This window comes from Drosophila virilis, chromosome 4 (genome assembly GCF_030788295.1).
Source record: "Drosophila virilis strain 15010-1051.87 chromosome 4, Dvir_AGI_RSII-ME, whole genome shotgun sequence".
In the NCBI taxonomy this organism is placed as follows: Eukaryota; Metazoa; Arthropoda; class Insecta; order Diptera; family Drosophilidae; genus Drosophila; species Drosophila virilis.
In genome coordinates, this window is record NC_091546.1 from 8,779,577 (window position 1) to 8,790,186 (window position 10,610).

A 10,610-nucleotide genomic window follows, 5' to 3' on the forward strand; every position below is an offset into this window, starting at 1 on the left:
AATTTTTTTGCAACAAAAATAAAGTCTTTATAAATTTTGGTTATATATGACAGCATATCATTTCTGAGCACTGACATTTATCATGTCAAACCTTCTTGCCAGCATAAGATGCGTATTGAAATCAGAATAGATGCAAAATTCGAAGGCCAATTTATCGCGGATTTGTAGACATCCGATAATTATTTTTGCGGGTCAGGAAAACTATTGCAAATATTTTTGTTGGTTTGCTTTCTGATCTACCTGTAGTAAATTGTATATTCAACTCGAACAATTCGGAGATTTTTCTTTTCGTCAATTACAAAAATGAAGCTTTATCATGTAGGGGTATTATTTAATATAAATTTAATTTTAAGTATCATCCGTAATAATTTGTAGTATATTGCTATATTTTAATTTTCACGTCAATTTACAACTCAAGTCAATGTACAATATATAATAACTGATTAGTGATGGTAATCGAAAAACATTAGTGGCGCTATCTTGCACAATTTTGTGTTTCAGCTCATTTGAGTGACTTATTCCCTTAAATGAAAGCTTCTTTATACAAAACTCTAAATATGCATAGCATTTACCATTTAAGCATGTGTGTCAGCCATATTGGCTCAACACTCGCTAGTTGAAGGAAATTCATAAATAAAACACAAATTATATTCAATATAAACGAGCAAGCCCAGCTAGAGATTGTGTGAAAATGGTATAATAATTGAATGTTTACTAGACATACATAAATCCCACACATATAATGCAAAAAGTTCTGCAAACACTAAAATTAAAGCGAATTACAATTTGCTTGATATTATTAATATATTGTGTATAAAAAAAGTTTAATTGTTATTATGGACTTTAGTTGCAGCCAGACACAATAGTTAATGGCTCCCTTATGAATGTAAAGTGTATTTAAATGTATATACATACATATGTAGCTATGTACCTCATATATACCCATACACATGAAATTAATCGTGTTTGTACGTTCACATCTATACAATTTAGAAGTCAAGCTGTGTCTATAACCGCTTTCTTTTTAAGTATTTGTTAAGAGATTTATTTATTATGAAAACCGCATAATTTAACTTTTTACAACTCCTAGTTTCAGACGAAAAGTATATAATCTACCCTCAAATTACAGCTACATATTGTCATATGTATTATATATGCTAGTAATTTGAAGAACAATTATTGTCTTTCACATAATAATGGGGGACCGGGACATCCCAAGTGTACCCATCACAACATTAGCTGGCCTAACCAGCACATCTGATTGTAAGTACTTGTGCGATTGCTGCATTAATTGTCTATCAATATTAACCGATTTCCCATTTAGTGCTCAGCGAGTTACCTGTCTCAGATTGCCTTCAGAGTGCCGCATCTTTTAATAAATCGCTTCTGTTTCATTCGTTGGTGGCCAACGAATCAAATAATTTATTGTCTGTGCGCGATGAAAATCTAGTAAGACAGTTGGTGAATGCCATCGAGCAGACGAACTCTGACAATATGTAAGTTTAGCTATGGATAATTTGATCGCTAATATGTGCATTATTTATATTGTATTGCACTTCTCTTTTAGAGAACTTAAGCCGCAATATACCCTACAGCAGCATGGCGCCAATATTAGCACATATCCTGAACTGCTTCAGGGTATTTATAACTATCGCCCAACTGTTTTTAACACTCCCCGGAGAATCGGTAAATTGATGTGCAAGTGAAATGATTTGCAAAGCAATAAACTCTTTTTTTTTATAGCGTTAAATGATTGCACGTACCAGCAACAGCTTACGGAGCATTTGCAGAAAGAGCGGCCCACACAATCCCAGCACATGGGCGTTAATGTTAATGATATGTGTGAAGAATCGTACAATTTAAATGCTGAGCATCGTGTGCATCCGCCTGCAAAAGAAAGTTTAGCGCAATCAATCAGGTAGGAATTGAAAGCTAGAATAGATAAGAAGTCGATGAAATTGCCAGAAGCAACCGACTCTAAAAAGCTCTTAATTTTTAAAACAATTCGATCAAAATATCTGATAAATATATTGTCATTTATTGATATAATCAATCGGATGCAATTCATCTTGTTACCTTATACTTTAAATATGAAATCGAAATATGTTAGTTTAATATTTGCATAGTTTTGTAAATTCCACTCAAATTTTACTCACCTCATTCTCTTTCAGCATCGATGTTACCCGTCAATTATCTGATCAGCGTGATAATAGAACATGTAGGCTTCAGGACGAATCCATGGAAGTTTTTATTCAAAGACAACAACAATACGTGCAGGGCATGAAAACTTCTTCAGCAGATACAGCAATACCGGAGGAGCAGCAGTCGTCACTAATTCAAGTATTGAATCAGCACGGACACCAGCCCGAGACGTGTTATCAATCACAGCCTAAAGACCACATTAATATGGCAAACAACAAGAGCACGAAATTATCAATTAGCCAACAGCAATTAAGTAAGCTTTCAGAGTTAACAGATACATTACATCAGAACGCATTTCAAGCTCCGACAACAACTACATCGACGATACAAGGAAATTTTCAAAATGTGTTGAATCTGCAAAGGCAACAGGTAGCCGATGGAAGCCTATCACAGCAGCAAGAAGTTTTAAAATCACAGCAACAATACTCTAAACCACAATCGCCTCTCACCGCTTCAACCTCACTAGCGATTGGTCACAATAATAGCACATTTTTACACGATTTTAATCAATATACGAATCTTACATCAACTGCAACTTCTACATCAACATCCTCAAGCGGCAAATCCCAGGTTCGGGTATGTATAAATCGCCTTAGCGTTGAAGATGCTCGACTCATGCAACAGAGTATTAAAAAGTTTGTACAAAAGTCACCAGAATTGGCTAGAGATATGGGGTTACTACAGGAATCTACTACTAACAAAGACAATGACAGTGAATACCTGTCGTTAGCAGCTGAGTTCAGTTCAGTTGGAGTGTCTGGTGTTCCTAAAATTGATCCCACAAACCCGAATGCTGCACAATCATCTGCATCATTAGATATATTTACTGTTATTAAAGCAGATGAAAAACGTACTGGTACAAAACGAAAATTGGCCATTTCACTGGGCGATATTCCCCCAGAACAAATATGTAAGTTCCATTAAAATCCGACTTCTTGTTTGTATTTATATATTTTTATTTGTATGTCATATTTTAGTCTCAAAACCCAAACTGCGTCGGGTTGAACGTATTATGGCGCTGTCAACTCCAAAAAGCACTAAGGAAGAAGTCATCCGATCGCAAACATACCAACAGTTTATGAGGAATATGGATCAAATAATTGAAATGCTGGACGATACGGAATCCCCAAACTTCGATTCAGGTACAAGTCAAATTAATTGCATTGTAAATATACGTATATTTCTATGGAAAAGGAATTGATTTATTTTATTTTATTTGTATTTACAGAGGATGTTGATGATAATATAGAGTGCATTTCGTCAAAACTTCTTAATACAATGAGTGATGACGTTGCCAAGTTAAAGGCCAAACAAGCACTGGATTCGATACCGAAAAACAAATTAACACTTCTTATTAACTACGCCATGCGCAACGTTTATTTGGCAAGAAACTATTCTGCTGGACCGGTATGTTGCTTTGAGCCTAAATTTAGGGCAGTTTAAAACACATGATCATCTCTTGTAGGAAGACGAAGATGAGATAGTTGATGATGAAGTCATTGAAAAAATATTAAACGCAATGGATGCGTGCTTGCTTATATGTAACATATATTCAACAGTGAGCGACTTAAAGTTTTTGCAAGAGGATAATATTTCACACATTATTAAATTTGCTCAGTTTCAATTGCGTGAAACTATATTTCCGTTGCACGATCCCGTGTATACTGTAAAAAGTGTTAAAAAATCTAGTCAACGTAAAAAAACTAAGTCTCATCAAAGTCACCACCGGAGCCTTCAGCTTTTCTACTCTAAAGTCGTTGAGCTTCTAAAGGTATTTGTGGCTCTCTTCGATAAATGCATATTTGTCGATACCATAGTGCTACCCTTGTCGACGCTCGCTATAGAGCCATTCTTTGTAGACAATATTGAAACACTGCAATTTGTTTGCCTGGAGCTAGTTACCACTGTAAGTACACTATTAAACTAAAATTACTTTTGAATTAAAAATTTTCCCGATCTGCGAAGGCCGTAGAAGCAAACATCAGTTTGACACATTCGTTCAGACTAACAAACAGGCTGTTCAAAAATAAAAATAGCTTAGATAGTGAGATGAGCTTGATCCTGTCTGTTACATCTTTGGAGACGGTTTCTCCTGAAGAGTTCCACTACTAACTCTACTAAAGGTTTATTGTCCGACCTATTATTACAAAAATAACATTAATAATAATATATTTGTAATATGTTCGGATCTTTTTATTACCGCTAACACTTGTTTTTGAGCATTTTAATCGGTTCAGGGTGTAAACAATTAGTTTGTCCATAAGCTTATTCCAAATTTATGTTAGACCTAGATTTATGTTAGAGAAAAATATCCATTTAGCATAATTAGGAAATGAAGGATTGAAGAATGTATCTGACGCAGCTGTAATCTTGGGAACTCAAATAATTGGGTAACCAAAAGTTACAAGCCTAAAGTCAGTCCTTTAGAAGTTGGGCATTTTTCGATTAATTTATAACTATGCATATTAATATATTTTAACATTTATATTTTAGATATTTCGAAAGGAAAGATATGATAAAATACGTAACAGTATTTTGGGTGACATATTATCTTCTATTGATCGCTTACCTTCGTCAAAAAAGAATCTTCGGCCATATAAGCTTACAAACAATGGGGGAAATATTCAAATGGTTACTGCACTAGTGCTCCAATTAATTCAATGCGCTACAATTTTGACGGATTCTCTTTGTGATACCGGTAGAGGTAATGCCAAATTTACTCATATTTTTGATGATGATCTACCAAGCGGTGCTTCACAAATAGTAAAGCCTAATCAGGATATCCTTGTGTTGAAAAAGTACGATGTCGCTGTTAGTATTGGCGGTAACTTTTTAACGACTTTTTTGAATAAATGCAAGTCGCGCACGAACGAAACTGACTTTCGTCCGCTCTTCGAAAATTTCATTCATGATCTGTTGGCTACTGTCAACAGGCCCGAATGGCCAGCCTCAGAACTGTTGCTTTCATTGTTGGGCACAATGTTAGTTCGTTACGTGTCTGATAAGGGTATAGAACAGAGTATTCGCCTTGTATCCTTGGATTATCTTGGAATTGTAGCGGCTCGTTTGCGGAAGGACACCGTAGAGTCCCGTTGCAAAGTAAATATAATTGATTCTATGATAAAATCAATAAAAGCAGAACAAGAAAAGGAGGGTGACCTGCCAATAACAAATGTATGTATTCAAAATAATATTTTCATATATATATATATATATTTAATAAAAAATATAACAAATTTTAGACAAAAATCGAGCTTCATCCAGAAGAGCAAAGAACGGAGTTTCTTCAAAAAATTCTTCTCGATTTTCTCGCTGTAAATGCACAAGAGGAAAACTTAATATGGGACTACGCCCGACATTTTTATCTGGCTCAGTGGTACAGGGATGTTATCTATCAACGACGTCGAATAAAGGAAGGCGAAAAAGGTTTTGCGTCAAAAAAGCCAAAATCTCATTTAAAGCAACGAACTGGTAAGTTAAATAATACCAATTTCTTGTCATAATCAAAAAGGTGTTTACATAAAAGAAGAATTTTGTCCGATCATTCTCATAGTATATATATAATACAGTGGTCCGATGTTGATTAAATTAGGTTTATTTCTAAAGCGCCAAATATCTAAATAAACGCAACAGTCTTTCATGCAGAACTTAAGTATCGACCAATCGTTACTATGACAGCTATATGATATAGAGAAATGGATCTAAGGAAAGGACTATATCTTTAAAGCTGAGAGTTTTTGAAGCTCCTTCTGTTAATACTAATCAGGAATATATACATATACTTTGTCGCCCAAAATGACAAAAATAATAGATTGGAAGACTGTTGAGTTAGTTTTTGGGGAAATTTATAATTTATCGGCTTAAAATATTATGCGAAAATAAATAATATTAAATTTTAAAAATCTTAACATATTTCCATTTTAGCTGATTATTCAGACGAATCAGATTCGGGGTCCTGTGATGAAAATGATCCCGAGGACTCTAATAAAAATGGAAATCGCTCCGTCGACGTTGTTGACTATGAGCTAAATCTTGAAATTTTTAACGTTTTGGAAGAACGCAAACAATACTTGATCAACAAAATAAAACCATGTTCAATGGGCGAGCAAAGTCATCAACACATTAAGACTTATATAGATTATAATAATGCACAGTTGATAGCTCAATATTTAGCTACCAAACGGCCATTTAGTCAATCGTTCGATGGATGTCTTAAAAAAATTATTTTAGTCGTAAAGTAAGTACACTCCTTTTATTCAATTCGCAATATCTAACAATGTATCTTTTGTACAGTGAACCATCTATCGCTGTGCGGACACGAGCAATGAAATGTCTGGCAAATATAGTTGAAGTAGATCCCCTGGTCCTGAAACGAAAGGATATGCAAATGGGTGTTAACCAGAAATTTTTAGATACAGCAATATCGGTTCGGGAAGCTGCAGTTGATTTAGTTGGAAAATTTGTTCTTAGCAATCAAGAATTAATAGATCAATACTATGATATGCTATCGACTCGAATATTGGTAAACTAACTTGGCATATTTAGAAATAAGATCAATTCTATATTAAAATGTTTATTTTGCAGGACACTGGTGTTTCCGTAAGAAAACGCGTAATAAAAATTTTACGCGACATATGTATTGAATATCCTGATTTCGAAAAGATACCTGAAATTTGTGTAAAAATGATACGTCGCGTAAATGATGAAGAGGGCATTCAAAAGCTAGTTACAGAAGTATTTATGAAAATGTGGTTCACACCATGTGTAAAAAATGACAAGGTCTGTTCATAATCATTTTTTCAACTGTTTAATACCGAATACTTTTTTTTTTATTTAGCACGGTATACAGCGAAAAATCAATCAAATCATTGATGTTGTGAACTCGGCCCATGACACGGGCACAACATGGTTGGAAGGTCTTTTAATGAGCGTACGTAACAAATGATTGAAAAGTTTTTTTTTTTGTAATTTTAATTGAATTTATTATTTTTTACATAGATTTTCAAACCAAAAGAGAATATGGTAAAGCTTGATGGAAGCACGCAAGAAATTGTTAAGAAAAATACGGAACCACCACAAGAGATTGTCTTGGCTTGCCAGCAATTGGCCGATGGTCTTGTGGATCGGCTAATTGAATTGGAGGATACCGACAATGCGAGTATGCTGGGCTGCATAACTACACTTCATCTGCTTGCTAAAGTACGGCCTCAACTTTTGATTCGACACGCGATGACAATAGAGCCATATCTGAACATCAAATGTCATTCAGCGTCTGCAGCTAAATTTATTTGTGCTGTAGCTGATATTCTGGAAAAGGTTGTGCCTCTCGTTAATAATGCTAGTGAATCGTTTTTGGCATCTTTAGAAGAGCATCTGATGCTGCTGGTTGTTTCACGAAATCAAGCTGAAGTTACCAGCTGTGTTTCTTGTTTGGGAGCGCTTGTAAATAAGATAACGAAGAACTATAAATTAATCCGCGACTGTTTCCAAAAGTACGTAACAATCACTTCCATAGAAACCTCTTTAAAAACTATACTTATAGGTTTTACCGCGTTCTGGAGCTGTCTAGAAACCAAGTTGAACAAAACGGGTTTAATATAGATAATATTTACACACCTAGCTTTCGGAGAAGTCTATTTACAATTGGTATTCTAATGCGATATTTCGACTTTAAATCCCCCATCGCCTTAGGTAAGTTTTTATTATCCCGTAAAGGTGTTCCGAACCTAAAATGATTATACTCCTAGGTGAATCATCTAATGGACTTCCTGCTTCAATATGCGATAACGTATTTGAGTGTTTGATGTTCTTTTGTGGTTGTTCAAATCACGAAATTCGTAAACAAGCACTTATATCACTTGGCTCCTTCTGTGTTATGAACGATGACTATCTGACTCGATCAGAGCTTAAGCAATTTTACTGTGATCTACTTAGCTCATCCTCAAATGATGCCGGAACAAAAATAATATGTATGCGTAATATTTGGATTTATTTGACTGAATCGGAAATGTTTATGCATAACAAAGAGAAAGAATGTAAGTATAATTATCATAAATGAGATATTTACCGTATTCTTTAATATATCTACTTAGGGGAAAAGCAATCAAAGCACGAAGACTTAAAGGAAATGAATGATGTGTCGTCTGGTATGGCAAGTCGTATCATTCAGCTCTATTTGGAAGAAATACTTGATTGCTTTCTAAATCGTGACGACGCAGTTCGTCTATGGGCAGTAAAGGTCGTACAAATTGTGTTGCGCCAAGGATTGGTGCATCCCGTAAGAATGGTACCATACTTGATATGTTTGAGCACCGATTTAAAGGTTGAGGTTAGTACAAAAAAAAATGCAATTAAAATACATCAATTTAACACGTTGCAATTTTAGTCAGCGCATAGAGCAGATGCCTTGCTTAAAGACATTGATAAAACATATTCGGGCTTTGTGAATATGAAAGTTCAATTCGGCCTTCAACTTTGTTTCAAGCTGCAGGAAATCTTGCAAGTAAACAACATGGCGAAAAATGAAATAATTCGGGGCTATGCGTGAGTTACACAAGTTCAGTTAATATATTTTGATATTAAAGGTTTAAAAAAACTCGATTACAGAAAACGTGGCCCAGATCAAGTAACGACAGCTTTAAATGACTTTCTGTATACATTACTCCGAACAACAAAACCACAAAGACGAGCTTTGGTTCAAACAGTAACAAAACAATTTGATGATAAAAAAACATCATTACAGCAAATGTTATATATTGCCGACAATCTCGCGTACTTTCCATATGCGGTTCAGGATGAGCCCTTATATCTGATACATCAAATAGATTTGCTTATCTCAATGGCTGGCACACATCTTTTAACCACTTTTAAAGAGCATCTGAGACCAAGTGATAAGGGAGGTGACATTCTTGAAGACGATGACGATGAAGACGACCCGCATGTTCTTTTCAGTCGCTTGCCTGAAAATATGACTGAAATCAAAAAGTGTATAACTTCTGCACAGGCGTGCATGCTTCTTCTTGTACTAAAAGAACATTTAAAGGAAATGTATGGGCTAACTGATAGCAAAATATCACGTTATTCGCCTTCTGAGCAAAAGCTATATGAAAAAGCAGTGACACGTAGAAGCGTCGCAGACTTTAATCCAAGAACAACAATAGATGTGATTAAAAAGCAACATATCCAAAACTATAGTAGCACAGAATCTGATTGTTTTTCCAGAGAACTCACGAGTGACGAAAAATTGGATCTTGTAATAAAATACTTGGACGTATGTAACCTTAAACTTTGATTAATTGTATATATTTTAAATAACCTATAAATTTTAGTTTAAACAACTGATGCTTAAACTGGATCCGGAAGATGCAGATTCTGATGCAGATGAATCTCGAGAAAAGTCAAAACTAAATAATTCCGGACTCATTGATGAAAGAGATAGCTCTTTCAATTCCACCAGGCCAAGTCAAATGTTAAATGACAAACCAAATTCAGTTTCTATGCCAACGGGTACTCAAAGCAATATTCAAGCATCAACCACATTAACGGCTGTAAGCTTATAACACATGTTTTTGTTTCTCAAATCAAATATAAACCAAAATGTTTTATATAGGAAACGCCTTGTACCAATACACCGGCTTCACGTACTGCGAAATCAGCACTATCCCCTGCGAAGTTACTTGCCCGTAAGCAGAGCCAACAACGTAGTAAAAAAAAGCGGCGCAAAGTGATGTCGTCTGATGAAGATGATGAGCGCAGTGGCGATGACTATGCGTGAAATGTATCATTGTCTCATTGTTTAAACCATACTTTATAAAAGGGAACAGAAATTATATAAAATGCTATTGAAGTATAGGCTTAAATTATAACGATCTTAATTAGTGCATATAATATATGTATGAATGTAAGCATAATTTATTTTTTAAAGTAGATATGTGTAATAGCAAGTAATCACTAATTTTAACATTTGTTCGGCTAAAGTAAGCTAAGTATCTTTTGTAGTATCTGAATTTATCTTAATCGGTTATGTTGGAGAAATCAATACAATAAAATATAGTTTGTGTATATTTTTATATCGTATCATAATGATTTATAAATTATATAGAAGCTATCTATTAATAATGATCGTTTGGGCTTAGCTTAAGCCACGGTTTATACAAATTCAAGGATTCGGAATACCACCGAAGCGGTATATCCTACGAAATTAATCAATGGTAATAAAATAATGTCGTGTTTCAGCCATTATTAAAGATGCCTACTGTAAAAAGCTATATAATAACAATGTCATGATGTAAAGAATATTTTGCTATAGGGTTATGTTTTTCAAATTTTCCCAAATCTTTGTCATTGTTATGAATATTAATATGCAACACATTTTCCAATGCTGAGATTTTATGAAAAAATGTGTTTTG

General features: G+C 34.5%; 1 protein-coding gene across 2 annotated transcripts; it reads left to right on the top strand.

Moving 5' to 3' along the window:
* The first annotated feature begins 556 nt into the window (after positions 1-556).
* On the top strand, positions 557-10,271 carry Nipped-B (Nipped-B cohesin loading factor). 2 transcript variants are annotated; one of them, XM_015173356.3, is made up of 24 exons: positions 557-694; positions 1,091-1,263; positions 1,325-1,496; positions 1,568-1,686; positions 1,744-1,918; positions 2,172-2,778; positions 2,851-3,112; positions 3,180-3,344; positions 3,431-3,609; positions 3,668-4,108; positions 4,696-5,376; positions 5,445-5,673; positions 6,127-6,439; positions 6,496-6,724; positions 6,787-6,981; positions 7,040-7,132; positions 7,201-7,694; positions 7,745-7,893; positions 7,950-8,237; positions 8,295-8,530; positions 8,588-8,745; positions 8,809-9,472; positions 9,531-9,749; positions 9,812-10,271. In XM_015173356.3, the coding sequence occupies exons 2-24, from the start codon at positions 1,197-1,199 to the stop codon at positions 9,974-9,976; spliced, it is 6,300 nt and encodes a 2,099-aa protein (XP_015028842.1). In that variant the 5' UTR covers positions 557-694; positions 1,091-1,196; the 3' UTR covers positions 9,977-10,271. The 2 variants fall into 2 exon arrangements, with proteins under 2 accessions (XP_015028842.1, XP_015028841.1); XM_015173355.3 differs by having other exon boundaries at positions 2,172-3,112.
* The last annotated feature ends 339 nt before the right edge of the window (positions 10,272-10,610 follow it).

Excerpts from the sequence above, each read along its gene's own strand:
- Nipped-B (XM_015173355.3), top strand. The coding sequence starts at position 1,197 with ATGGGGGACCGGGACATCCCAAGTGTACCCATCACAACATTAGCTGGC. Across the intron at positions 1,919-2,171 it reads AGTTTAGCGCAATCAATCAG|CATCGATGTTACCCGTCAAT; the intron begins GTAGGAATTGAA and ends ATTCTCTTTCAG. Across the intron at positions 3,345-3,430 it reads ATCCCCAAACTTCGATTCAG|AGGATGTTGATGATAATATA; the intron begins GTACAAGTCAAA and ends TTGTATTTACAG.